Below are 27,350 nucleotides of genomic sequence, written 5' to 3'. Positions count from 1 at the left end.
CTGTTTACTGTGGGAATCGGGGCTGGGCTGTGAGGAGCTAAACCCACAGGCAAAACCGCGGCTATAAAGGCCATTCTACGCCTCTTTCACTCCTGCCTTATTGCCTTTACCCGCAATTCTTCAACACCCTGAACATATTTATCCCATATCTTCACTTGACGTCCACTACAATGGCCACTGAAGCTCGATACAACAAGGCCAAAGAAGAATGGCTAGATGCTGCAAAAGCCGCCCGTGACCATATGGAGGATTCCAAAAAGAAACATAAAGAAGAGAAGGACGTGGGAATTACATCGGACAGCTGGGAGAAATGGTTTCCACAAAACGTAAGTAGATGGATCCTAGTACCACTTAGTATGTTAGCCAACTAATGGCCAACCTCTTAGGACCGAATGTTCGCAGAAAAATGGAACGAGTTCCAGCAGAAGACGGCCTCCTTCAAAATGGCCATGGGGCAGTTCGACTCCGCGAAAGCAGAGGCCTGGGATAAAGCGTACGGACAACTTCACAGTGAGAAGTATCATGGCGCTGGAGAAGACAAGGGATCAAATTACCTCATTATCACCCCTGAGGTGTAACAGGAGTCCCGTGGCTTGGACATATGAACTCTTTATCTATATCGGCTGAAATACATGACGCTGAATCTTTCTTTACTCACAGAACAGCCAGGGTCATAGCAAAGCGCATCGCTTTGGCTCACGGGAAATTTGAACGTACCAAATAAAACTTTGTGACAAAATTAAGCCATCCGAGCTTTAAGCTTCTCCCAGACCGCCATATTCCGTTGATCAGCTAACAGATGCTGAAAATTCTTCTTCTAAATTATTGCTGAATGATTGAGTACTCAACCCTTCACTAAAGAGTAGTGTATATTTCAATAAGCTGGGGCATCATATCAGGTTATACAACTGAACGAGTTTGAGACCGACCGTCGGCTCGAGCAAGCCTTATATTCTGTTTGTAAATCCAAATTTCGACACTTGAACCGGTGCGGTACCAAGGGGGGACCAACCCGTTCGCCGGAAGACTATCCGTTTATCACATCCAGGTTCATCGACATAGACAAGGTGGTAAGACTTGAAGTCCGATATAAAATAATGGTATTCGTCCCGAACTTCAAGGTTGCGTTCTAGGGCCTTGACCCGAGCAGTCGTTTTTGACCAGCCTTACGCTAGATTTCGTTGCTTGAAGAGCGAATTCGTCCCACAGAAAAACCACCACCTCTTCCAGATAAAAGGCAGGCTTTTCAATCAGATGGTCGAACAAAGCCTCGAGCATGACTGGAGTGATACTACGGTTCGTCCGCCTTTAATTAGCGGTGCTTTGACGCTGCCAACCATTCTTATATTGAAAGAGATTTTTGAAATGGTGCTCTTGTTGCAATCAGCGGCCTGTGCCATCTCAGTTTTATTGATGGGTGAGGTGAACTTTGAGCCTCGATAGAGCGCCCACGATTCAATATAGAAGATACTACATAGACACTGGCGAGTAGACCATCGACAATTGATCTCAAGACACATGGCAGTGCATCAAAGCCCCAAAATTAGCAAATGGACTCCATTCTTTAGTCCATCACTGCAGCATAATTTCCATCCTGGCCTTCACATCCTCCTTGAACGTAGCCATCTGCTCTCCCCGCTTAGCTTCGTCGGGGTGAGAATTGATCTGGTCACGCATCTGCTCGACGTATTTACCGAAAGCCGCTTTATAGTAGCCAAGCTTCATCTCCCGCTCCTTTTCGTCGGGAATGAGCTTAATCTCCTCCCAGTGCTTCTTGAAGTCTGCTATTTCGGCCTCTTTGGCCAGCTTTTCGGCTTGTTTCTCCTCCTCGAGATCTTGCTCACTGGTTCCGAGTGGGTCGCACTCAATGTCGAACTCATTGTAGTTATAGTCTTCCAGCTCTTGTCTCTCTGCTTCTTCTTGGTCCTTTTCGAATTTTTCTTCTTGCGCTTTTCTTTCGGCTTCCTCATCAATCTTCTCTTCGCCGATAGGGTGGCCGGCTTCGTCCAAGATAATCCGAACACGTTCGGACCCCACAACATTCCCATCTTCGTCCAGCAGCGGTCTCGTCTTGATTCCGTGCTCCCCGGGAAGGCTGATAATCTGGTGGAGGGGCTTTTCTCACTCAGCTGGAGGTGTTCGAGAGTGGAGGAAGGTATACTCACATTCGATCTCAAAGCCGAGAATGGCCGAAGGGCAAATTTAGATCCACTGAAAGCTACGACATAGCCTTGTTCGCTCTGTAGGGTATCAGCTATCATAGACTCTGAGCCTGCACGGAAGTGTTCACGAGTACGTACCTCTTCTTCGGAGTATGTAGTCCAACCCGCGTTTTTGAACTTTGCAAGCGTTGAGCCCTCAGTTCCCAGCTTGCCTATGCCGGTCGCTCCCACAGTAGCGCCCAGACTGATCTCCGAGTTCTTGCCACTATCCATAGTGATAGCACATTCTGGGGTAACATACACAGCTCTGATCGCCCAGACACCATACTTCCTGACATCCACACCGTGAATGCCTTGAACGAGCTCCTTGGCGTTATTCTTAATCCATGACTGAATGATCGAGTTGAAAGGAGCCTTGAGTCTCTCATGCTTTACCACAGATCCTGTGACAAGTTCCGCCTTCATGGTTGATCCTCTCTTGGTTTTGGCTTTGCCACCTACATCAACTGGCGCTGAGCTCAGAGCCCCGGAGATCTCGGCGTTGGCATCGAGACTCTGCTCTGTCTCGCCGTCAGAAGATCTTGTTCTCCACGCGGCTGTTTCAGGCTTCTCCCATTTGAGAGGGTGGCTCATGTCCTTGAAACCGTCCGTCTGGGTGCGTTCTGGAAGACAAAGGTCGGTGATCATGTTCCATGTTCCGTTCTCGTCGAAATATCCCAGTGATCCGGGGTGGAATGCTTCGAATTTCTGAGGGGTGTATAGGTAGGTGCCTTCGGGGTTGCGACCCATAAGCTTGGAATATTCGTCTGCGAGGTTTTTAAGGCCCATGATGTTGGTATAGATGTTTGCTGATTGATTCTTTGCGGGGGTTTGCAGAAACAAAGCAAAAGGGTAGAGCGCAAAAATGAGAAAACGAGGGGCATTGGGGTGGGTCTAAATCAATTTTTAGTGTCACAATTGTGCATAGGGTGGAATACTCATTCCGACAATGCCAAGACTGATGATCGCGATCAAAGTGGGCAGCAGCGATATGATTTGGGGATGCCTCGATACCAATTAGTCTAGTTGCAGATAGGATCACGACTATGGGGCACATCTACTCTAGATACCTCCGGAGACGTTCACAAATATGCGCTGATGATAGGTTTGGGGGATGTGACTAAAGATTCTCGTTTGGAGGGAACCCGCTGTTAGATTCTTCGATTAAAGCGTGTCACTGTGAGCTGGCGCACGCTTCATGTCCTTTCAGAATTCTGCATGCTTTTGACAAGTGCGATGATATCACGCATCTTGGCGCACAGTGGAGAAGAGTGGGATTCAGCTCCCCATATTTCTTCAGCTCGCCTCGGCCATAAATTTGGAGCTTGCACGACTACAGTACAGCGAATCATCAAAACATTATTTCTTTACCACTCTTCCCACTATCTTCTTAGTCTTGGCCTACGATATTTCTCTTTTAAAGCTTTTCAACAAGTCTCGAGTTGCTTCTCTCAGTTGTTTTTTTGCGATATACTACTACTAGCAACCTTAAGACGTGGCTGCCTACAGTAAGATATTCTGTGTATAGGTGGTGAATCTGATTTCGATCCACCCTGCTGTACCCGAACATATACCCGATGAGCCTCTGGTAAGTCCTGGGTCTCGGGAGGTGGCAGTAAGGAACTACAGCAAGCCGCTAGAATCACGTGTCACCGACTTCCAGATAGGCAGCTCGCTGGACAGTTAGAGAGGACGTGTTCTACAAACCAGTGGTCACTTGCGTGTGGAGTACTGTATGGTTAGATTGTCTTCACCGCACACAACATTATCAGGTGACCCCACCAAACCTCCAACCTTCCACCGAACAGCCTGAAAATGGATTCCTGCACTTTACCCCCTTCCACATCCTATCCACCTATTATGTCTAGTGAACATCACCCTCCAAATCAACCCACGCTCTTGAGCTTCCCGAGCATCGATGATCTTGTCCAGCAATTGAGGCGCTTCGTCCTCAAGCTGCAGAATGACAGCGTGGAGAAGCGGGGTCGTTTCGCAGTCGCTGTATCCGGTGGCTCTCATCTCAGCATGCTGTCTCGCGCTCTTCTCGAGCCTAGAAATGACGGTACCCGCGAGGACACTCCGCAGTTCGCTAAGTGGCACATCTTCTTTGCCGATGAGCGAGTCGTGCCGCTCGACAATGAAGACAGTAACTATAGGCAACTAAAGGACCAATTGTTGGACAAGATCCCTGCAGAGCTCGGAGCTCCGAATGTCTATCCTATCGATGCCGACCTTGTTAACGACGAGGAAGAGCTAGTCGACAACTACGAGAAGTCCTTGATAAGGGAATTCGTTTGCGGAGACGCTCGTTTCCCCGTCTTTGACCTGATCCTCCTAGGCTGCGGCCATGATGGCCACACCTGCGGCCTGTTCCCCGACCATGAAGTCTTGATCGAGGAGGATAGATGGGTGTGCCCAGTGTCTGATTTGCCCCACCCTCTGCACAAGTGTATCACTCTCACTTACCCCGTGCTCAACCATGCCCAGAGCATTGTCGTTGTGGCAACTGGTGCTAAGCAGAAGGATACCATAAAAGCTATTTTCGACTCGCCGCACTGCGGTCTGCCAGCTGCTCGGGTCAGACCTGTCTTTCCTGGCGTGATTACCTGGTTCACCGACCACTCCGCTGTAGAAGGTGTTGCTTTTCCTCGCACGGACGTTCCACAACTGTGACTTTAGCCTAATTTATGTCAAACGCAAAGCTGCGATACGTGAAATTGAGAGCCTGAAAATTGGGGAAGGGTGTTTATTTTTTAATAAAAAGTGGTTACTTTTGGACATGTAGCAGTACATGACTGTACAGTTTTATACTTTCGTCCTTGTTACCTCGTAAGTTTGTAACAACGTTTTAAATACAGGATAACCATATTTGGCTTAGCGTATCATGTGACTAGGGTTTGAAGTAGTATTTCCATGTCTCTGATATGGAAGGCAATAACGGTCGGCACTGTACCTTAATCCAGTGTTCAACTTCGACGAGGGTTCAGCGTACAGTCGATTTCGAAAACAGATTACTCCTTGGACACACAGACTTTGTTTCTCGGCTCGTACCCGAGTATGCACTAGTCTGGATCAGGAAGAGCTGTAAACGATTGTTTCCTCAGAATGCACCCATTAAAAAACTAGAACGACGGACTAACGTAAAATATTGTATATTACATGTATTGTGTACAGTATACAATACTACAGTGACTTCGCAACGGTTTGGATACCCCCACAAGGAATTGTATGTAATATTATGCTTGTCGAGACCCCTCCAGTATTTCATGATATCGATAACTCTCTCAAGAATATAATTCATGCACTCTATGGCACCGAGACTACACCTCGTCAAGGCTACACTTTATTCGTGATATGGTACAGTTATTCTCGAGATCGGCTGACCAGCACCCATTCAATACCTCATCTATGGCCTTACCCCGAAGGTGTTAGCGCCGATTATTTTTTGACCTGTTCGAGTCAAAGTGAGTGAAGAGTAGTAAATGTCTTTTTTGATTTATTGCGTAAAAATACACTGACTGATGAGATGTCGGCAGGATTTGTCAAATGCTATGTAGATTCGCAATTCTTGTGGGGAGAACATGCTAAGTGCTAAGTACAAAAAAGTGGTGAACTAAGGACACCTTGTCGGTCGCCATGTTCGAGGCTGTGTTAGAGGCTATGATCGAGGCTATGCTCGAGGCTATGCTCGAGGATGCATCTGCGTCAGAAGGTCCGTGCCCCGCTTTTTCACAGCGGGGATCATAAATAGTCAGCAGAGCCGAAGTTCGAGGAACCTTCAACCAAACTCATAAGCGCGAGATATCGATCGTCAACACTATCGGCAGGTATGGAACCAATTAGCCTTGCTAGCTTTATTGTCCAAATCACGCAAATTGGGGTGGAATTCTTCAGCCGCTTCCTCGCTTTATCCCGATCAGCAAATGGAAGCCTCCGGGAGTTTTCCGACAGGGAATCGCAAATCAAAGCCATTTTTGTGGATGTTGCTACTCTTGGAGCTGTACAGCTTACTCAAGGTGAAGACGAACATGTGAGGGCTTGTCAGAAAGTTCTCGAGCAGATGTTGAAGATCGTAAATTCCACGAAGGGAAAGGGAAAGCGGCATGTTATTTCTAATGCCAGGGCTGCAGCCCGCGCAATGAGGGTCAGTAAACGATTTGAACAACTAGACCATCAATTGAATATCTCAATACAAGGTCTTCAACTGTAAGTGCTATTCTGTCCTCTTAGTTTCACCGCCAAAATACTTCGAAGATCGATAGAATAATCCAGTCCCTGCCTTATTTATAGCAAGAATCATAGTACCAGTGCTAATATAGAACAAGGAGCGCGGATGTACAACACACACAAGATCTACAGTCGATAAAACAGCATTTAGAAACCCTGGTACAACTATTACGATCATCGTTAGGCATGTCATATCTCCGTAAGCCAAACGACTTGGGATATCCATGGGAAACAGGAGCCCCTGACTAGCATATCTGCGTTGATGATGGCCTTGATCAAGGCTACTATCTCCCTTTGACCCTCTGCTCTTCACGAAAGGTATTGATATCTTCCATGAAATCACCATAACCAGCTAATATTTCAAGGAATTTCTGCATCTTCTTTCGTACAAGTTTAAAACAGAGGCCTCCCTGGTGCAATCTTAGTACAACAGTCGCACCTAGAACTATGGACTTGGGATAGCAGGACGAAACTGGATAACGATACGTGGAATATGCATGTAATATCAGGCAAAGGCATCAAAGTTTCCTTTGTGATGAGTACCTGCTTCGGGTTTGACCATTACGCATGTGTTCGCTGTGGGCAGAAGCAGGAGATAAGTGTTTATCGACGGAAATATAGCACATGGTGAGTTGCAAGCCGCCACATTGCAGATAAAAAGCTGGCTGATTAATATCTTGCAGCTCCCAATGCAAACTAGAACTTCGTTGGGTAGAGCCTGATGAAATAACCTACGAGACCACGGACATAGCGCTTATACCCTTCAACGGCGATATAAAGAAGGGCCTATTGTCCGAAATGCCTGACCAACAGAATGAAAACCAATCCCCACGAAGAGCAATATACGAGAATGATACACAAACTTTGGAGAAAGTGTGTCGTCGATTGACCATGAAATGGGAGCCAATTTTCAATTACACCCACAGATACCTTTACTGTCGATGCATCTTGCGCAGATCTACCCCTTCGTCGCTCTGCCCAGAAATTACCTTACTCGTCAATTCCAGATGTCCGCGACACAATAGCGAAAGAGTTCCGTATGCCGACTATGGAGACATAGACTACCATCAAGACCCATATTTCCATCGATTTGGAGGGTATAATGCGTTCCGTGGAATGATATTTGCTGAATTTCCAGGCTTATATCTTGACACCCTGGGCCGATATGCTTTCATCGACGAGGAAGAACTGGACAGGGTAGTCAGTGATTTAAAGTCTGCGATAGATCGACTGGGGCAAACGTTTCTAGATGTACTTGATCGGTACAAGTACGAGATCTATGAAGAGGCTGTCCAAGCGAGGGTCTCGCTTCCTAGTCATGCCATTGACTTTATGCGCGAATGGGAAGAAAAAGAGCAGGAAAACAGGATGCGGGATTCTCCACTTCATCCGGATCTCATCAAAGACTTTCTGGAGTGCCCGATGATGCAAGAAGTCAAAGAAATCCAACTCGGCCGATGGTCAAGGAAGCCATTGTAGGGAGGGCAGTGACGGGTCTAGGGTTCTCAGGTGAGTTGGCTGGGTGTTTTGCCGTCGTGGTGCATATTCTGCCGCTCAACAAGCGGCCAGTGTTTGCGGGTTTGATGGCGTGTGTGGAATCGCTTGCGATCGTTGCGGCGCCTATAGTAGGTGGTGCATTGACACAGTCTTTAGGGTGGAGATGGTGTTTCTGGTATGCTCTTCCCCGTCACGGACATGATCAAGGTAGCTTAACACTGACTTCTTCGTAGGATCAACCTTCCTATTGGCAGTGTATCGCTGGCGACCTTGTTTTTCCTCTTCTCAGACCCAAGAACCCGCCAAGAGGACGACCTGACGTTGACTCAGAAGATCAGAGAGCTCGACCTCCTTAGCAACTGCTTGTTCATCCCATCACTAACAACGCTCTTCGTGGCGCTATCTTGGGCAGGAACAAAGTATCCCTGGTCAGATAGGAAAGTGATTGCGTTGTTCGTTGTATTTGCTGTGCTACTCGCCGCCTTCGTCTTTAATCAATACCGACGCGGAGACTCAGCAGCACTTCCTTTCCGCATTATCAAAAATCGAAGTGTCATCGCGGGCTTCATCTTCACGACGTGCACTAATTCGATGACCAACGTCTTAGAGTGGTACTTACCGACATACTATCAAGTCGTTCGATCCCGGGTAAGGCATCGTGGCTAATTTTTGATTACAAGAAAATGTACTGACAAAGTTATATCCTGCCAGACCCCAAGCGAAAGCGGCTACCTGATGATCCCTATCCTCGTTGGAATGATGCTCGGGCTCTTTCTTCAGGGCATCGGCACCACCACATTCGGCTACTACGCCCCCTTTATGATCTTCGCCTCCGTATGCATGCCAATTGCCGGTGGCTTAATGACAACATACGGTCTCCATACATCCCTAACCAAGATCATCCTCTATTCCGGATTCGTAGGATTCAGCGGAGGCATCGGCTTCCAAGCTCCCCAAGCGGCAGTCCAGACAACGTTAAGTGCTGCAGATGTCAACCTTGGGATTGGGGTTATCTTGTTCGGGCAGAGTATGGGTCCGGCGGTGTTTATTGCTATTGCGCAGGTTATATTCACGAATCAGTTGTCGTCAAGTTTGGAAGATGTTGTACCAGGTTTGACACCTACGTATATTGAAGGGCACGGACTTGGCAATATTAAGAATTGGGTTCCTACGCAGCGGTGGGATGAGGTTTTGGGTGGTATCAATCGGAGCTTGACTCATACTTGGTACCTCACTGTCGCGTTGGCTTGCACGACGATGGTGGGAAGTCTTTTGATTGAATGGCGCTCGGTTAAGCAGAAGCAGCCGTGAAGTACGGGCTGGCGGCACGAAAGGAGAGTTCAGGTAGTAACGGTTGTACATGACCTTGCCTTTCTGGCAACTTCACGGAACAGTGATAGGCCTTTTACCACCCCAATCACTTCGAGGTCGATAGTTGCCGAAAGTGTCGCCCACGTAGAATAGTCCATTCTAATAATGACTAGTATAGAGGCATCGGTCTCAAAGGCCCCCACAATGGCGACTTAGAACTTAGTAGGCAGGTCTCGATAACCTTGCGGAACTCATCAGTTACAACCTAACAGTCCATATCTAGCATTAGGTGTATTAGGACATATTTTCCCTTCTTATTGTGAGGACGCATTGATTGATGTACCGATGAGAATGAAGAACCGCCCTTCGGCATTTTGAACCTAAGAGCAATCGGACTAGATCCGCCCAAATGCTTCAGTTATAGCACCGGGGCAGTTTTAGGTCTTTCCCTTTAGAGCTCGGCGAAGATGGCCGCTATAGTGATAGTTAGAACACCGGGCTTTCACAGTGCGCGAGCTGCCTTACCGAAGCGTTGGGTAAATGTAACGCCGCCTGCTCGCTACCGAGTTATCTGAAATTTGTCCGCCGCAGCTAGGATCTGGCAGGAATAAGGTTGTTTCAGAGGATATACTCAACAGCTTTGGCAACAATACATACGACCCTACGGTTACCACGCCACATGGGCAGACCTTATCAGATCGGCGAACCCGGCAAAGTTCGGCGAAATTCCGCCAAGAACAATGAATAGAGTTAGTCGAATCTCGCGCTGTCAAATTGTGGCGGTTTCAATCATTAACCCTAAATATATTCCCCGCAGTGAGAGCGATAAATCCCGGGTTTTGTGCTAGAAGTGGCAACCCTTAGGATCCTTTATCGCGAAGATCTTAACATGTCAATTCCCAACAGAGTTTACGACCGCTTCACCATGCAAGAAATGCCACGCTTTTTGTGGCACTTTTGCCAAGGGAGCTTTTTAAATATGACCACTATTCCCCCGAACGTGAGGTGACCTAGTCTTATAATTGAGATTTATCGCTGGTCCCATATTTAGAGATCTGCCTTCAAGAATTTCCCCCCTTCATCTACGTTCTCAGTGGGCTTGCAAAATGGCCCCCTTCACGCTAAATACCGAGTTGCCATATACAGTCGGTGGAATAGTGAGCGGGCGCACCGGGCGAACATGGCTCACCAACTCTGGTCTCATCAAGCTCAACTTAATGCTTGCTATTTTCCAGATCTCAAGTTATGCCACTGGATATGATGGATCCATGATGAATGGCCTCCAGTCCCTCACTACCTGGCAGAATTCTTTCAACAACCCCGGAGCTTCTGAGCTTGGCCTGTAAGTGGAAATTGCATGATTTGACCTGCATATATAGCGGACAGTAAGCGAGGAAGACCTCCATACTGACACAATTTTGCACAGCTTAAACGCCATCCAGAATGTCGGCCAATTAATCACCATGCCAATCTGCGCCTTTAGCTGCGATAAGTTCGGACGCCGTCCGGTGCTTTTCATTGGTGCCTTTATCCTCATAATAGGTGTCAGCTTACAAGCCGCGGCACAAAATGTCGGCATGTTCATCGCAGCTCGTGGCATCATCGGTATGGGTCTTGTCCTAAATATCACTGCGGCACCACTGCTTCTCTTGGAGTTGGCGTTTCCTCGACAGCAGGGCCCACAGGTAGCCATATACAACAGCTTGTGGAACTTAGGTGCCCTTGTCGCCGCATGGGTTACTTACGGCACGTTCCGCGTCGAAAGCACTTGGGCGTGGCGCATCCCATCCCTCCTCCAAGGTCTGTCCAGCGTGATCCAACTTGGGCTCTGCTTTCTCATCGAGGAGTCGCCACGATGGCTCATTAGCAAGGAGCGTGAAGAGGAAGCGAGGAAGTTGATTTGCAAATATCACGCCAATGGCGATGATTCTGATCCCCTCGTCACCCTGGAGATGGTGGAAATTCGCACTGCGCTTCAACTCGAGATTGAAGCCAGACGCAATACCTCATATTTGACCTTCTTCCAGAGTAAAGGCAATATCAGGCGCTTTTTCATCATTCTGTCCGTGGGATTCTTCTCGCAATGGAGCGGGAACGGCCTCATTTCGTACTATCTGACACTGATCCTTGACTCGATTGGCTATACAGCGGAGAGCACTCAGACTCTCATCAATGCTCTGCTCACACTGTGGTCTATGATCTGGAGTCTTGTTTTTGCCGCATTGATGAACAAATTCGGTCGGCGAACCCTCTTCCTCATCTCCACAGGAGGTTTGCTGGCAGTCTATATTGTCTGGACGGCACTCGAAGCCACCTACGAGAAGACGACGGCACTTGATGGAACTGGAGGTGACGGCTACGCAAAAGGTGTTCTAGCCATGGTATTCCTGTACAACTTCTTTTTCTCCATTGGCTGGACACCTCTACAGGTAACATACTGCATCGAGATCCTACCCTTTGATCTACGTGCCCGGGGTCTCGTTCTTTATAACCTTTTCGTGGCGCTTGCGGGAATCTTTAACCAGTATGTGAACCCCATCGGCGTCACGAACAGCAAGTGGAAGTTCTACATTACGTATGACGTTTGGCTGGCTTTTGAGCTTGTGGTGGTCTACTTCCTCTTTGTGGAGACCGGCAATCTCAGTCTGGAGGAGACGGCAGTGATCTTGGATGGAGAGGAATATGGAGACAAGTTGGTTGGAGTCACGGCATCGATAGCGGAGAAAAAGCTTGGTGAGAATACGAAGGCTCCGGCAATTGTCGATAGCAAAGTGGCCACCGAAGATCTGTGATGCCCAATGAGCAACATGTATTGAATAAACACTTCTTAGACTTTACCCTTTGTCGAATTACTCCACTGAGATAACGGAAAGCCGCAAGCCTCCGGACATGTCACCGGTAAAGTGCGGGGAATTAGCCGGAATTTCACTGGGTAGGCTTAATCCCGATTAATCGAAGCTTTAGCTCGTCCTCCGAGGACGTTCAAAGCGTGGTAGTCTTATAAAAGAAAAAGCCCCGCCATGGTATGGGCTGACCGTGAATTAATTGCCCCGCAGCTCTTTTGACCTTGTCTTACAGCCAGAATGAAATTGAACAACATCGCGAGATATGCAATCATTGGTACCATTGCCGTCAACCGTGCCTCAGCTGCCCAGATAACAAACAGCTTGACCAAAAGTTAGTGTTCTAAGGACATCCCACGATATAGGCACTTATTAACACACCTATGTTACAGACGCACAGGAGCTGTTCGACTGGTCTATGTATGTCAACGACAAGCGTTGGGACGATTCATACAAGTACATCTGGTATTCGGACAATGGCCCGTGGTCAACTCGATTCACAGCATGGTATACCGCCGGTCTACTTTACCGGAACAAGGGCCATGATCTGAGTAACGCCAAGGCTGCAATTGAAAACATGTAAGACCGTCTCCATCTCTACTACCAATTGACTTGATTTTTCCGCAACTTTTGAACTAATTACAATGCTTCAAGTATTTCATGCCAAATGACCGACAGTTATGAGTCGGCTTGGTATGGTACATTTAAGCTTTCACCTGACGAGCCCTATCCCACCCCTGACTCGGACCTGTACCCACCAAAGATATATGTACGTTGCTCTCAATCCCCTGGAAAGAGCCAAGCTAGGATTCGGAATCCAGCTAACAGGGAATCTTTAAAAGACCACCTACGACCCAAATTGGAGAGAATTTATCGGGACACAGCTCGTGCAACTTGTGGAGGAGTTTTCCGATCTACTCGGGGAGAGTCTCGTATCGCGCATCGAGGACAGCTTGGAGATTGCGGCCGTTGGCTCTATGCGCCGAAATGGGTCTTACCCTGAAGGAGACAACCTAACGCCAGCATACTCTAATCCAGCTATAATGCGCGCGTGGTATGTTTCTTGGATTGGCCAGCGCCGCGGAAACCAGGTATGTGACGCCGCAAGAGTCAAATTAGAAGCTCTGAACGATCTGACTAAATATTTAGACATTTATCAACTACGCCAATGAGCAGGGCAAAGCTATCCTGGAGCTATTTAAATCGACAGGTTCAAATGTACTATCTGAATACAACGCACCAACGTACTACGGAATGGATATCTGGGCACTTGCGGGTGCCATCAAATACGGGCCTAAGGATGCCGCCATGACCAAGAATGCCAAAATCATTTTGACAGATCTATGGGCGGATATAGCCGCTCATTACAACCCTTATCTTGTCAATATGGTGGGACCGGTGCGTCTTTCTCTCAGCGCATACAACTCGAGGCCTGCTAACAGAATAATATAAAACAGTATGATCGGGCCTACACGCGCGATATAGTCTCCAACTCGGCTGTTATCGACTACTTCTGGTGGGGTCTATACGGCTATGGCGGGCCTCAGTCCAACAAACTAGAGTCGGACCTGTTGTACGATGTCACACAGGGTGCAGCGTTGGCGCTCGTCATGGACGTAGTTGCGGAACATATCTCGGAAAAGGATTCTACGTGGCTCGCATCTCAGAATTACTGGGATGGGGAGCGGATGATCACTAAAAAGGTTCCCGATGCCCTCGGTGCCGACGCTGAGGTTCGAGTTGTCACTTCGTGGATTAGTGCCCCCCTCATGATCGGTGCTGAGCAAGTCTCTGAGACTGTTAATCGCGGTCAGCAATACGTCCCGGCTATCGTGCAGTGGGCTGGTGACAAACACCACACCCCCCATCCGTATATGGCCTTGTTCTCTCTTTATCCGACAGCGTCGACTATTGATGCCGTTGCAGGGCCTAACAGCCTGGAGATCTCGTACCCGAACACCACTCAAGATGGAACTGATATTTTCACTTTCGCGCTTGCGCAACTGCCGCCAAATTGGACTCTTGTCGAGAAAAAGGTTGTCGGCGGCCTTGAAGACCTTCCTTGCCTCGATGTCACCGTCAGCGCAGAAGGCTTAAAGAAGCTACCAGTCGTTTATGGTGCCAGCGTTGAGGATAATCGTGTTTACAATATCTCCTATGCTGTACCTCCTACCTTTACAGGTGTGCCCAAGATCTCATTGAAATTCAAGTACACTTGTTAACAATGTGATAACGCTACTTGTTGAAACCGACGTCCTTGTTGCTCAAAGCCTGGCTGAACTTCCCAGAAATATACCTACCTAATGTTCAAGTAGAGTACACCCAGATAGTTGAAACATTTGTATGTCAATTCATACATGTTTAGATATTTCTCGGCATTCTAACCGAGTCGAGTCAGAAATTGGAACTAAAACAGCTCTGGACCTTAACCCCGCCTAACATCTAATATCTTTCGGCATCTGCGGGGTCCAACCTTGACTGCATAACGCTGTGTTGTCATCCGGAGAAATGGATTGGTTTCCCGGAATCCTGCCGGGGTATGAGCTGGGATTCACCGTCTTGCCCCCGCCGGAGTTTGTCCTTATCTTGTGGCCCTTGTCTCCCTGCCAGCTAAACCTCAGTTGGCCATCTCTCAGAGCTCACTCCTCAGGTCACAGCTTTTGGCCATGTCATTTCCTAAAGAACTGCCCGACTGGAACAATCTCCAGATCATCCACAAGGGGACCCTTCCGCCACGAGCGCACTTCTATTCCTACACCTCAGAAGAAAGCGCCCGCACCTTCAACCGCGACAAGAGCGAGTACCTGTCACTCAACGGCACTTGGAAATTCAGACATGATGCGTCACCTTTTGAGGCCCCCGAATGGTCCTCTGCGGACCCCGTGAGCTGGGATGACATTAAAGTCCCGGGGATGTGGCAGCTGCAAGGATACTCGCATCCGACCTACACAAATGTCAATTATCCATTCCACGTCAACCCCCCTGAAGTACCTCTTCTCAACGAGACAGGATCATACTGGAGACAGTTTGTCACGCCCGCAAAATGGGATGGGCAACAGATTCGAATCCGCTTCGAGGGCGTAGACAGCGCGTTCCACCTCTGGGTCAACGGCGAGCTTGTCGGCTACTCCCAGGGTTCACGCAATCCTAGCGAGTTCGATATCACACCCATGCTTTTTGCGCCCACTTCCGTCAACACTGTTGCGGTCCGGGTGTACGAGTTTTGTGATGGCTCATATATTGAGCGCCAAGACCAGTGGCTTCTCAGTGGCATCTTTCGAGATGTCGGCTTGCTGTCCTTCCCGTCAGACTCGGTGATTGACTTCAACGCCGTTGCCACCATCGAGAAAGATCCCGCATGGAATAGCACACGGGGGAGGTTGATCACTGACGTCGAAGTCCAAGGTAAAGATGGCGATGTTCGGGCTAAGTTGTATGACCCAAATGGCAGGTTACTTCATGAATCGGTATTTCCATCCACGGAACCTACTACCATTTATGTGCCCGACAGGGACCTGAAACTGTGGTCAGCCGAAACCCCTGTGCTATACACCTTGCTTATCTCTTTCAACGGGCGGACGATTCCCCAACGCATTGGATTCCGATGCATTGAGGTCATCAACTCGAACTTCTTGGTGAATGGGAAGCCAATCATCTTGTATGGCGTGAACCGCCATGAACATCACCATCTGCATGGCCGGGCTGTGCCATATGAAAATATGCGTGCGGATCTCATCCTGATGAAAAAGCATAACATAAATGCCCTGCGATGCTCTCACCAGCCAAATGACCCCAGGCTTTATGACCTCTGTGACGAGCTAGGTCTCTACGTTATGGCCGAAGCGGATCTCGAGTGCCATGGCTTTGATCCAGTGGAACGATTTAACATCCCGAACCAGCACCTCATGACTGAACATGAGATCCAAGAGGAATCATACAAAATTGCCAAGAAGTGGACTTCCGACAATCCTGAATGGAAAGATGCTTACCTTGATCGTGCGATACAACTGGTACAGCGGTTTAAGAACTTCCCATGCATTATTATGTGGTCCCTCGGTAACGAGGCATTCTACGGAAGAAATCATGCCAGTATGTACAATTGGATCAAAAACGCCGACCCGACGCGTCTCGTGCACTACGAGGGAGACAGAGAAGCTATCAGCGCCGATCTGTACTCTACCATGTACTGGAGTATAGATGCGCTCAAAAAGCATGTCGCTGAGAAACCGGACAAGCCATTGATCCAGTGCGAGTATGGTCATGCCAGTAAGTTTATCAAACAGTCAAGAAACACACATTCTAGTCGCGTCTTCTCACTTTTGTATTCTAGTGGGCAACGGCCCCGGGGGGTTGAAGGAGTACATTGAAGCCTACCGCACTGAAAGGCTTCTTCAAGGAGGTTTCATCTGGGAGTGGTGTAACCATGGGCTTTTGAAGAGGGATGGCGACACGACTTATTACGCCTATGGCGGTGATTTTGGAGACGAACCTAATGATGCAGACTTCATTCTTGACGGGATGGTGTATTCTGACCACACGCCTACTCCCGGATTGATCGAGTACAAGAAAGCCATCGAACCAGTCACAGTGACGCTACATCAGAGTCGGCAACAGTTAGAAGTTATGAACCATTACGACTTCAGCACCCTTGATCATCTTTCAGTGACATGGCATCTCGTCAATGAAAGTGGGAACACTGATCCAATGCCGTGGAAACTGCCGGTTATTGAAGCCGGGAGCCCTTGTCTGGTCGATTTCCCAGAAGGTGTGAGCTTCACCTCTGAGCCAAACTGGCTCACGTTCAACTTCTGTTTGAAGGAGGCCACTGCTTGGGCACCGAGTGGGCATGAGGTTGCCTGGGCACAGGTCGCCCTACATGAAAAACAGAAGTTGACAATTCCTGCAACATTGAGCTTGCCACAGTCCATACTGTCTGTACGCGAGGGCCAAGGCAGACTATATATCACATCGAACAGCTTTTCTTCTCAGTTCACCTACGACCTCATCAGGGGCGACCTGTCGTGGTCCACCGACGCAGGCAAGATCTTCCACAGCGGACCACAGCTAGGAGTGTACCGCGCCATGACGCAGAATGACCTTGGTTCATCCGGTCCTTGTATTGAGTGGGAACGCTTCCGTGTGAAGAGCACTAGCATGCTCATCCAGTCCGCCCATTGGCATGCGAACGAAGATGGAAGCGTATCTATCAAGACAAAAGTCCGAGTGGCGCCCACGGTGCTGCAGTGGGCATTGGAAGCCATACTCGAGTACACGATCACAAAGTCATCTGTGACTCTCCACGTCACCGGCGACTTCACCGGCTCGTACCCAAAATACATTCCTAGGCTTGGGCTCACGCTTCGACTGCCCCGTCGTTACGATTCAGCTACATGGTTTGGCAGGGGTCCCGGAGAATCTTATCGTGACAAAAAGAGCGCTTCTCGGTTTGGCACGTACACGGCTTCTCTTGATGACGGTCTACAAACGCCATACGAATGGCCTCAGGAGAACGGCAATCGCATCGACACGCACTGGGTGCGTGTTCATTCCTCGCCTCTGGATATTCCCTATTCTGCCTCTGCTGGGACCGATGCAGCTTTCCCGGGAATCAAGGCTGTGATGGATGCCCCTTTCAATTTCTCGCTGCGGAAGTACAGCATTGCTGAGTTGGACGGCGCGAAACACCCGCATGAGCTCTCCGAGCTTAAAGACGAGACTGAATTGAATATTGACTATGCACATCATGGGATCGGGACAGCAAGTTGTGGTCCTGGTCCTTTTGAGGGCCACAGGTTGGAAGCTGGACCTTTTGATTTTACGGCTCATTTTAGGCTCATTGGTCACCGTCAATGTTGAAATGTTACTATCTAACTTGTTGAAAGGATTCACTTCATTCAAGTTCAATAAGCAGAGGTCAAGTTACACTTCAAATAGGATTTTTTGTTACTAGTGAGGAATTCTGTACTCTATAGCTCGAAAATAGCCCTAATTTACTCCGTACAAAGGTTACCGAAGACAGGCAATTTTGGTTTCAATGATAATTTTCCATAAGATTAGACCTAGGGGATAAGTATCGAGCGACACAATCAAAGTTAAAATGGAGATAGACCATCAATTGCCGCTTTTTGATGGGGTACGTATTTTGCCATTTCTCTTCTACACTGTTGCACCTATTCACCCATCACTCTCCCATAGTTCGCCCTGCAAGTGGCTCCCTTGAGCCCATCCAAGGATATACCTTGGACGAATAATAGTAACTAGTTACGTAAGGGCCCTTGGCTTCCGAGTACGAAAAGGAAAGCGTGGAGATGAGCCGATTGGAAACAGAGAGATCGACATGAGAACTTGGAACATGGTAAGTCTATTGCACGAAAGCATGCAGCAAGGTAATGAGACAGGACGAAGGTGCACTCACAAAGTCTCAGAAAGGTCAGTACGTAGTTCAATGCTAAATGCGTCCATTCCAAGTGATCAAAGAAAGAAGCGAGCCCTGTTGCCACAAACAGGTCGTTCTCTCCAACTAAAGGGAAGTACATCTTGGGCTCAGGTTCCAAAGCCCCCGCCCTCAATTCGTAAGCAAATGTCAATCCACTCCTCCGATCCTCTTGTTCAGTTTCTCCGAGCTCCGTCGTGGAACGCACACCTTCTGGAACATTGAGATGGCTCCAAAGTCTGAGGAGCAAGTCTAAGCCTTTCAAAATAGCCGGACTATGGAGCCGGCCACCAAGGGTCCATAAGTCTTTGACCTTTGCGATGGTCACTTCCGGGTCAGCTAAGTAGATCTTGATGCGCGGAGAGTCATCCACACAATCCCATCTTAAGATATAGAAATTTTCAAGTAGCCCCTTCTCACGGAGATATTCATCGAGCATGGCAAAGCCGGCTGAGTTTTGGATGTTGGGATCGGCCCCCGCAGCAGCTTTCATTACGAAACTCCTAGAAGACACCCCGATCGCCTTAGCCTTGGCCAAGGCCAAAAAGTACATCTTCATTAGATTATCATCGCCTTTCAGGTCCCATGCAACCACATGTTGCTTGGTGGAAAGATGATACTTGACCTTTCGCAAGGCAATGATATCCTGCTTCGAAAGAGAGAGCGCACTCTGGAAATGGTAGTGCAGTTGCGTGTTGACATTGGCTCCGCCAATCGCAAGCTTTGCGAGCAATTGGTTTACCGTGAGCTGGTTGAATGGATCTCTGGAGGTACCAGCGAGATAACTGGTTGGCTCAAAGTCGTATCGAATAGTTGTTTTTGCTTGTTGGAAATTGACGCTTAGTTCAAACGAGCGGCCTCTAGGGACAGCTGGTTCATTCTGCTGAAGGCCTAGTCGAGGAAATGGGCCCAGCGCTGGAATCGCATACTGGTAAAAAAAGCACAGATGCTGATGCTGCGAATGCAGACTGTACCTCGCTCATGAGATCCTGAAGGAGAGGTGCAGTATCCTTCCTAACCTGGTTAGATTTTTTTTTATAAGGGTAACCGGTCTGACCATTAAAAGCCAAACGTCTTTCTATATTCCTTGGGATCGTTCCTAACTACCTTATCCGAGGAGGAAGAGTCTTATCTTATTATCCACGCTCACACTTTGAACGGGTAAGTTTACCTTATCTCTTACAGAACTAGGCAAAACTAGACTTCCGCATGACCCAACCTAACCCGGACCCAACCCGGACTGGGTTGGGTTTTGGGTCGGAGACTTAGACCTAGTACTAGGTCTAGGGCCCTAAGTTAGGTTACAAACGTTACAAACAAGCTAAGACCCGTGACTATATAAATTGTGAATTTTCGGGCTGTAATATTGAGTATTCTAAGGTACGTTGAAATACCTAACGGACGTAGTGTAACGGAGTCCTCAGGAATCATGTATAGATCTCTTGTACCCCTCTCGTACCCCTTAAGGATTGACAGCAACGCGTCAGCGTTGACTCACTGTAACGCTGATCCCCTATGTTAAATAGTCCAGTCCTAGAGAACCCAGAGGTTCTCTAAGAATCAGTCTCTATATTCCTCTAATATACTACTTGTTTATTAGGCATCTTCGTCTTACCTAGTTGACAGACTCTATCCTGCAAACACTAGAACCCCTTTCCTTACATTTACCCGCGACGCCTTCCTCGATTAGTAAACGGAAGCGAGTTAACCGTCGGTCCCAAAGGCTGGCCCTCAGACCGCGACTAGATCAGCGGCCGTTTCGTGGACTAAGCCACTCCCAATCACCTATCCGCGACTACATTCCCCTAAAGTCGACGCTCTTGATAATGAGGATAAGGGAACCACACAAACTACAGGGCCAGAAACCGCCGACGAAGACGAGCCGGCTATTACAACCGTTACTCTAACGATATCCACGGAGAATTGAGCTCCGAGTGGCTTCATGATCATATTTCTCAAGTATGCGTCCCGAGCTCCTTGTACAGATTATCCCTATTGTGGTGCCTGCTTTCAACTTTGTAGAGGCAAGATGCGGTGCAGATAGGTGCCAAAAAGGAATTGAGGGCTTAACTAGACGGTTCCTCCGTCATAACCATAACCACTTTATCGACCACCCTAATTGTATGTACCCAGTACAGCCCAGCAGCGACAAAGCGGCCATGTGACAGGGGTTTTATAGTCGGGAGTAAAAGAGGATGTTGGAAGAGCCAAGGGTTGCAAAGAAGCAACGGGCAAAGCACCAGTTCTCGGTAATAAAAGAAGGGGGAGGGGATAATGATATTTCAAACATGCTGGTATGGGGGTCTAGTGATGCATGGGCCTTTTCCGTAACACCCGATTGACAATGCACATGCTTCCTGCAGACCAGATAGGCCTATGTCCATGCTCATTTCCAAGAACTCGACAGACAAGGGAAGCCATGTTTTACATTTTTCGGTGTACATGTTAACGTTCTACTTGCTAAAATTCGCCCGCAGCCGCCTCTTATTTGAGGGGCAGGTACCAACAAGTAACGTTACCATGACCAACTGCTCATTGAGAACTCGGTGGGTACTGTACAGTAAGTGTGACCACTGGACCCAGCGACGACGAGAGTTCAGTGACCGGCTTCCTCAAAAAGTGCAGTGTAACACGAATTTACTGCAACGCCAACACGTGACTTAGCCAGGTAGAATTGCGCAGTGCAATGCGCAAGTAAGATATGAATTTTTCTTTGGCCTCAACACAGCGCATTATCTCGTCTAGGCATCCGATTCGTATTTTTGTTATATTTCTAGCAATCTATGAGCTTCATCAGACTATGTTATACAGACGTTCCGATAAAATACAGTATTTTTCTAGCTTTTCAAAACTGTCGATTCCAAGAGATACAGTGCGCTAGTTCTACGTGAGACCAATGGTAGGCTCTGACAGGATAGAATAAGTGTAATTCATGGAACTAACTGGTGCAGCGGATATTTGACCCAATCTGTGCTTACCAAGCGTAAAATGGCTTGGCAAGTAGCCCCCCCTGTAAGGCAGTAAATGAGTAACTAAGCAAACGGGTGCTGTAAAACTAGAGCAAGCTAGTAATGTGAGGACCCTTTTATTCGGCAAATATATGTACTGCTACTTTCGCAGTGACAATGCAACAATTCTCAAACTTCGAAAATTGTTGCATTGTCACTGCATCAGCATCCCATCTCGCTTCTTGGGTGCGATTAAAGCTCGTGAAGTTGAGCCAGCCTAACATTTTGGTTGATGAGTTTTGCAAGTGTAAAATGTGATTCTGATGAACTAGACGACACAAGCGTAAAAAGGAGAAAGATAAAAATTTGCGAAAGAGGGACAGCTAACTATTAAACTAGGAGAAAAAGGGCAGACCCCCACAAAGCAACTATTCCTTTTCCGGCCCTCGGACCGTTCTAGATGGGCGAAGGAGACGCGCCAAACTCCACGTTGAGGCTGTGGTGCTGTGAACATCAGGCAACGATAGCGGCATGGCCACAAATTCTATTTCGACAAATCATGAGGGCGAGAGTACGCGTATCCGCGCAAATTCTGTTTCCGGACGGATCCAGTTATTATGTGGACTTGGGCTGTGCATACGTATAATTGCTTCCCGTTGATTTGTCAAGTGTACTGAACTTTTAGATACAGCCTGTAGATACGCACCATGATTTGTCGCCTCACGTGGTGGGTAGGGCGGGAGAAGCTCGGCAGAACTGGAAAATTATCCAGTAACGTATCAATATCGTGAGCGGCATTTTTAACGTTCGTTTTTTATGAGAGTCAACGGACATGCCTTCGCTACTGATGCTATGCTGTCAGGTTGTGGCCCTTTGAACCCCACTTCAAACGGGGCTTTTACTGCGCTCGAGAACGTTTTTGTGTGCTTCAAGAACCAATATGGACTATTTGGGAACCTTGAGTTGTTTTTTTTAGAAAAATTAAGTGGCGAGCCGTGAAGAGCCCGAAGCATGAGGCGAACGGAGAATGTCAATGTGTGATCGTCCTAGACGGCACACGCTGATTGGTTTCCAGCTCAAGATGGTAAGCAAGTCGCATTAGCGCCGGATCAAACTTGTGGCACTCTGGACCCCTGGAAATAACTAGCTACCTTTTAATCCGCGACAGTTGAACAAACCCTTGCTAGCGCTGCCTTTCACGGTTCACCAGGCTGAGCTGGCTGACACAATGGGCTTTATACGCCTTCTCTCGCGCAAGTCCATGCTTCTTTAAGGGTTGTCGGAGTTGGACTGGCGGCTCCCATCCTTTGCTTCTTGTGTTCTCAGATCAAACAAAGATAAACACGGTCTAGTAACTGATCGTAGATCTGACACCTACTTCGTATGTCTAGCGCACTTTGTGTACGAGTACGACTACGGACACGGGTACGACACATAAACAATTAGGTCATATACTACATAATGATACTTTTTGCGGCTGGTTATAGACCTCAGCGGCACTTACATTACTTTGAGGTTAGCCGTGGGGTATAAATAAGTAGATATCTCTCGACCTGAAATCCTCCCAAACGACGGCATGCATCGCCGCCCAACCTACCGGCACCCAGTCTTCAGCATGCGTTTCTTCGACCCCTCCAGTCTCATGTTTCTTGCCACAGCCCTGCAGTATGTCTCCGCGGTTGGCGTGACTCCGAGTCTCCCTCTTCGTAGGTATCCAAGACAATTCAGTATGACTTATAGCTAATCACATCGGTATAGCATTGGCCGAGGCATCGGAAAAGGCCAGCAACTTTGTTTCTAAACTTAACACTTCCGAGAAAGTCGGCCTCGTCACAGGAGCTAGTGGCTCCCCACTTCTACCTTGTGTGGGCACGATTGCGGCAATTGAACGTCTCGGTTTCGATGGCCTATGTTTTAGCGACGGCCCAGCTGGGGTAGCTCGCTCCGATGGTGTCAGCGTCTTTGCCTCTGGGATCACTGTGGCGGCGACATGGGACAGACGCCTCATGTACGAACGCGGATTGGCTCTTGGACAAGAATTCAGGGCGAAAGGCTCGCACGTGCATCTTGGGTATGTAACCTTCAATGATTAATTCTGCTGTCTTCGACTAATACAAAACAGACCTACAGCGGGGCCCATGGGCCGCCATGCTCAAGGTGGGCGGAACTGGGAGGGCTTTGGGCCGGACCCGTATCTGGCTGGTGTCGCCATGAACGAGTCTGTTTCCGGTATTCAAGCAGCCGGTGTTCAGGCTGCCTCTAAGCATTATATCTGCAACGAGCAAGAGACGCAACGTGTCCCTAGTACTCGTAAGGATGGAACTGTGATCGAAGCAATTTCCGCCAACATTGACGACCGAACACTTCACGAACTTTATGTTTGGCCGTTCGCCAATGCCGTTCATGCAGGAACAGCGTCTGTCATGTGTGGCTATAATCGCGTCAATGGGAGCTACTCATGTGCAAACTCAGAAATTCTGCGCAATATCCTCAAGAATGAGTTGGCTTTCCCCGGATACGTTGTATCTGACTGGGGTGCTACACACTCGACAGAAGACACTGCAAATGCAGGGTTAGACATGGAGATGCCAGGAAACCAGACCGTGAGCGGCGTGTATTACTTCGGCGATTCGCTCATTAAGGCTATTGATGAGGGTCGTGTGTCAGCGGACCGTCTCGACGACATGGCAAAAAGAGTTATGGTACCATATTTTCGGCTCGGTCAAGACGTGGATTTTCCCACTCCTGACCCTGCCAGCGGGGCTTCGTTCCTCACCTATACGTACGGCCATGGCTCGCCTTGGTCTAGCCTCTATCCCGAGGTCCCGGCACGCGATGTTCGTGGCAATCATGCGCAAGGTATCCGTGAATTGGGTGCTGCGGGCACAGTGTTGCTCAAGAATGTGAACGGAGCACTCCCCTTGACAAATGAGACGAGCTTTGCAGTCTTCGGAAACGATGCCCCTGATCCAACGCTCGGCTCAGTGTATCTCGTCTATGGCGATGATGCGGTTGGTAACAAAATGGGCACCCTTGACATAGGCGGCGGATCTGGCACGGTTCGACATACCAACCTCGTGAGCCCGCTCGAAGCCTTACGGGAAAAGATAAACTTCATCGGTGGCCGGGTACAATGGCTCTTTGACAATGATGAGATTGCGGACGGACGCTTCCGGTCGATTTATCCAGTACCCCAAGTCTGCTTACTATTCTTGAAGGCTTTCGCAACAGAAGGGATTGATAGAGCGGATATTGACTTCCAGTGGAACGCTACCATGGCAGTAGAAAGCACCGCAGCGCTGTGCCCGAACACCATTGTCGTTACACATGGCCCCGGAGTGGCACTCATGCCCTGGGCTGACAATGAGAACGTGACGGCGATTTTAGCAGCACACTACCCTGGGGAAGAGACTGGAAACTCCATTGCCGATGTTCTCTGGGGCATTATCGAGCCCTCCGGTCGGCTCCCCTACACCGTTCCTAAAGCCGCTTCAGACTATGGTCCATCACTCGTTGAGTTGCCAGGAACTATCACAGATCCGAATGCATGGCAGGCTGATTTTGTCGAGGGTCAGATGATTGATTATCGACATTTTGACGCAAATGTTGGCTTGGAGCCACTGTACGAGTTCGGTTTCGGACTTTCTTACACCAATTTCGACATGGGACAGACTCTCAATGTCGAGCTAATTGGAGGCCCATTGAAGCCAGTCGCTGACCATTCCAAAGGTATCGCACCGGGTGGGCTGATAGACTTATGGTCTACCGTGGCTGTAGTAACGGTGAACGTGACGAACTCAGGCCACCGGGCGGGCTTTGCTGTGCCGCAACTCTACATGTCTCTTCCCCAGGATACTACTCCTGCAGGCACGCCACCGAAGGTCTTACGGGGGTTTGAAAAAGTACTTCTTGAGGCGAGTGAGATGCGGGAGGTGAGATTCGAACTCATGAGAAGAGACTTGAGTTACTGGGACGGGATCACAAAGCAATGGGTAATTCCGGAAGGATCTATTTCTTTCATGACAGGGTTTAGCTCGAAGGACCTACATGCAAGGGCTGAGGTCATAGCTTTAGGGTAGCTCTTTTGCTTTTATTGTAAATTAAGTCAGGCAGTGGAAGTTGATAGCAACAGTTTCGGGACAAATAGTACACATTTTATTTCATTTCATTCTTCTACCAAATCGCAGCATGCCAGCTGCGACTGCAACCGAACTAGAGCGCCCTCGCAAGAATATATGTCCGCAAAGTGCTCCAGAGTACAACTGCTCTCCACATCAGAAAAAGACATATCAACGTCTTGTCGGATCTCTGATGTACGTTATGCTTGGGACTCGGGGAGATGTTGCATATGCCGTCTCCATCGCGAGCAGACACCTATCAAATCCAGGACCGCGACACATGAGACTCGCTAAATGAATTCTGCGGTACCTCAAAAGGCACGAAAGATCTGAGGCTCACATACAAGGGTCAGCCACAGAGCCTGGAAGCTTTTACGGATGCAGACTGGGGTAGATGACGCGACACCAGACGATCGACAGCCGGGTACCTCTTCATATTGGAAATATTGGAAGTGGAGCAATCAGTTGGCAATCGAAGCGTCAGAGTGTCGTTGCTCTCTCAACCAATGAGGCTGGATTTTTAGGACAGACACAAGCGACAAAAGAAGCAATCTGGTTGCGAAAGCTCCTCAATGAATTGAACATGAGCAAAGACTGCAACGATCATCTGCAGTCACAACCAAGGAGCCATCGCTCTGTCCTTGAACGGGCAATACCACTCCCGCACTAAGCATATGGAAATCCAACGCAAGTGGCAAGGAGAGGTTCAAGGCGCTGGACTGAAATTCGTTCAAACCACAGATCAGGTTGCCGATGGCCTCACCAAGCCTCTTGGATGAGAAATATTTGAATGGTTTCGGAAGTGACTTGGTATTGAGTAAAGTCACGGCTTCTGAACCATGGGTTTTTGAGGTTTTTAGTGGGGCCCGCTGCAACTGCGATGAATGGTCACTGGCATCTTGGTGACTGCTGCCATCGAGTGCATCATGGGGACAAATATATAAGGTGGTCCCCGCTTTTGTAAAGGTTAATCAATTCAATCAACGCCGTGTATGTCTGAACATCAATGAAAGCACGATCGCAACGCACGACACTGCACTCTGCATCGCCGCCCGTGGCGGTGACTTGCAGATGGTCTAAGCACTACTAGGCCATGATCAAATTGATGTCAAACTTAGGAATCGATAATTTGAGGATCCATTAATGTTGGCAGTCAAGGGTGGACATTCCTGGATTGTTAATGCACTTGTGGTGAATCCGAGACTGAAATACTTCAGCCTAAAGAGATCCCTAGATCTCGCAAGTAACGATTGCATCCAGAGGGCCATTTGAAGCAGAATAGAAGACGACAACACTCCTAGAACGTTGTTGAAGCGGTCTCCGAGGAGAAGGTTTGGTGGTTTGTAAGAGCTAGCGACATCTACTTCAGGTAGCTCTCGTGATGCAATGCCAGATGGCCGGGTCAATCGACATTTTCTCCGCTAGCTACACTACCCATATTGTCGCTGTGTTCCGTAGCTTTCTGTTCATAATATATTGGGTTATTAAAAGTGGAATCATCCCAGAACATGCGGGATTGTTCGCAAATATGTTCCACGAAGGCTATAATATGCCCTTCTTAATGTAAACAACGAAAAGACATATAGGATGGATGGATGGATGGATGATTTCATTTACCCCGACCCCTCGCAAAGCGATATGCAGGCTACAGCAACTATATATATCCGTGTATGTATATGTGTGATGTCCCACTTCCTGGTAACGAACTTAGAGCCTCGTCAAGGCCTGTTGTGGCCTAGTTGCCGTTCACGTTGTTAGGCTGCCCTTATGGC

At 48.4% G+C, this 27,350-nt stretch overlaps 9 protein-coding genes across 9 annotated transcripts; 7 read left to right on the top strand and 2 right to left on the bottom strand.

Annotated features, from left to right (window-relative positions):
- Positions 1–170: 170 nt before the first annotated feature.
- PENARI_c005G05962 (uncharacterized protein) lies at positions 171–578 on the top strand (the record flags this gene model as incomplete). The annotated part of the gene is made up of 2 exons (XM_022629774.1): positions 171–326; positions 387–578. 2 exons carry the CDS (start codon positions 171–173, stop codon positions 576–578), a joined length of 348 nt encoding a protein of 115 aa, XP_022490333.1.
- Positions 579–1,572: 994 nt separating this feature from the next.
- PENARI_c005G00614 (uncharacterized protein) lies at positions 1,573–2,990 on the bottom strand (the record flags this gene model as incomplete). The annotated part of the gene is made up of 3 exons (XM_022629549.1): positions 1,573–2,115; positions 2,166–2,240; positions 2,301–2,990. 3 exons carry the CDS (start codon positions 2,988–2,990, stop codon positions 1,573–1,575), a joined length of 1,308 nt encoding a protein of 435 aa, XP_022490211.1.
- Positions 2,991–4,061: 1,071 nt separating this feature from the next.
- On the top strand, positions 4,062–4,874 carry PENARI_c005G11258 (6-phosphogluconolactonase; the record flags this gene model as incomplete). Its single annotated transcript, XM_022630040.1, has 1 exon — positions 4,062–4,874. One exon carries the CDS (start codon positions 4,062–4,064, stop codon positions 4,872–4,874), a length of 813 nt encoding a protein of 270 aa, XP_022490100.1.
- A 963-nt stretch (positions 4,875–5,837) lies between these two features.
- PENARI_c005G10345 (uncharacterized protein) lies at positions 5,838–9,236 on the top strand (the record flags this gene model as incomplete). The annotated part of the gene is made up of 4 exons (XM_022629997.1): positions 5,838–5,913; positions 8,082–8,100; positions 8,159–8,573; positions 8,637–9,236. 4 exons carry the CDS (start codon positions 5,838–5,840, stop codon positions 9,234–9,236), a joined length of 1,110 nt encoding a protein of 369 aa, XP_022490442.1.
- Positions 9,237–10,342: 1,106 nt separating this feature from the next.
- On the top strand, positions 10,343–12,028 carry PENARI_c005G05565 (uncharacterized protein; the record flags this gene model as incomplete). Its single annotated transcript, XM_022629754.1, has 2 exons — positions 10,343–10,578; positions 10,663–12,028. 2 exons carry the CDS (start codon positions 10,343–10,345, stop codon positions 12,026–12,028), a joined length of 1,602 nt encoding a protein of 533 aa, XP_022490625.1.
- Positions 12,029–12,319: 291 nt separating this feature from the next.
- Positions 12,320–14,301, top strand: PENARI_c005G09023 (uncharacterized protein; the record flags this gene model as incomplete). Its single annotated transcript, XM_022629929.1, has 6 exons — positions 12,320–12,413; positions 12,472–12,658; positions 12,734–12,848; positions 12,922–13,170; positions 13,229–13,477; positions 13,537–14,301. 6 exons carry the CDS (start codon positions 12,320–12,322, stop codon positions 14,299–14,301), a joined length of 1,659 nt encoding a protein of 552 aa, XP_022490453.1.
- A 444-nt stretch (positions 14,302–14,745) lies between these two features.
- Positions 14,746–17,935, top strand: PENARI_c005G03418 (uncharacterized protein; the record flags this gene model as incomplete). Its single annotated transcript, XM_022629672.1, has 2 exons — positions 14,746–16,345; positions 16,410–17,935. The coding sequence occupies 2 exons, from the start codon at positions 14,746–14,748 to the stop codon at positions 17,933–17,935; spliced, it is 3,126 nt and encodes a 1,041-aa protein (XP_022490462.1).
- A 555-nt stretch (positions 17,936–18,490) lies between these two features.
- On the bottom strand, positions 18,491–21,744 carry PENARI_c005G02727 (uncharacterized protein; the record flags this gene model as incomplete). Its single annotated transcript, XM_022629637.1, has 5 exons — positions 18,491–18,527; positions 18,584–19,440; positions 19,487–19,526; positions 21,491–21,567; positions 21,619–21,744. The coding sequence occupies 5 exons, from the start codon at positions 21,742–21,744 to the stop codon at positions 18,491–18,493; spliced, it is 1,137 nt and encodes a 378-aa protein (XP_022490405.1).
- Positions 21,745–23,036: 1,292 nt separating this feature from the next.
- PENARI_c005G09866 (glycoside hydrolase family 3 protein) lies at positions 23,037–25,534 on the top strand (the record flags this gene model as incomplete). The annotated part of the gene is made up of 4 exons (XM_022629971.1): positions 23,037–23,166; positions 23,219–23,531; positions 23,583–25,392; positions 25,529–25,534. The coding sequence occupies 4 exons, from the start codon at positions 23,037–23,039 to the stop codon at positions 25,532–25,534; spliced, it is 2,259 nt and encodes a 752-aa protein (XP_022490499.1).
- Positions 25,535–27,350: the final 1,816 nt, after the last annotated feature.

This window comes from Penicillium arizonense (genome assembly GCF_001773325.1).
Source record: "Penicillium arizonense strain CBS 141311 chromosome Unknown PENARI_contig005, whole genome shotgun sequence".
Lineage (NCBI taxonomy): Eukaryota > Fungi > Ascomycota > Eurotiomycetes > Eurotiales > Aspergillaceae > Penicillium > Penicillium arizonense.
The sequence above is the reverse complement of the archived record's forward strand: the minus strand, read 5'-3'. Positions and strand labels throughout refer to the sequence as shown.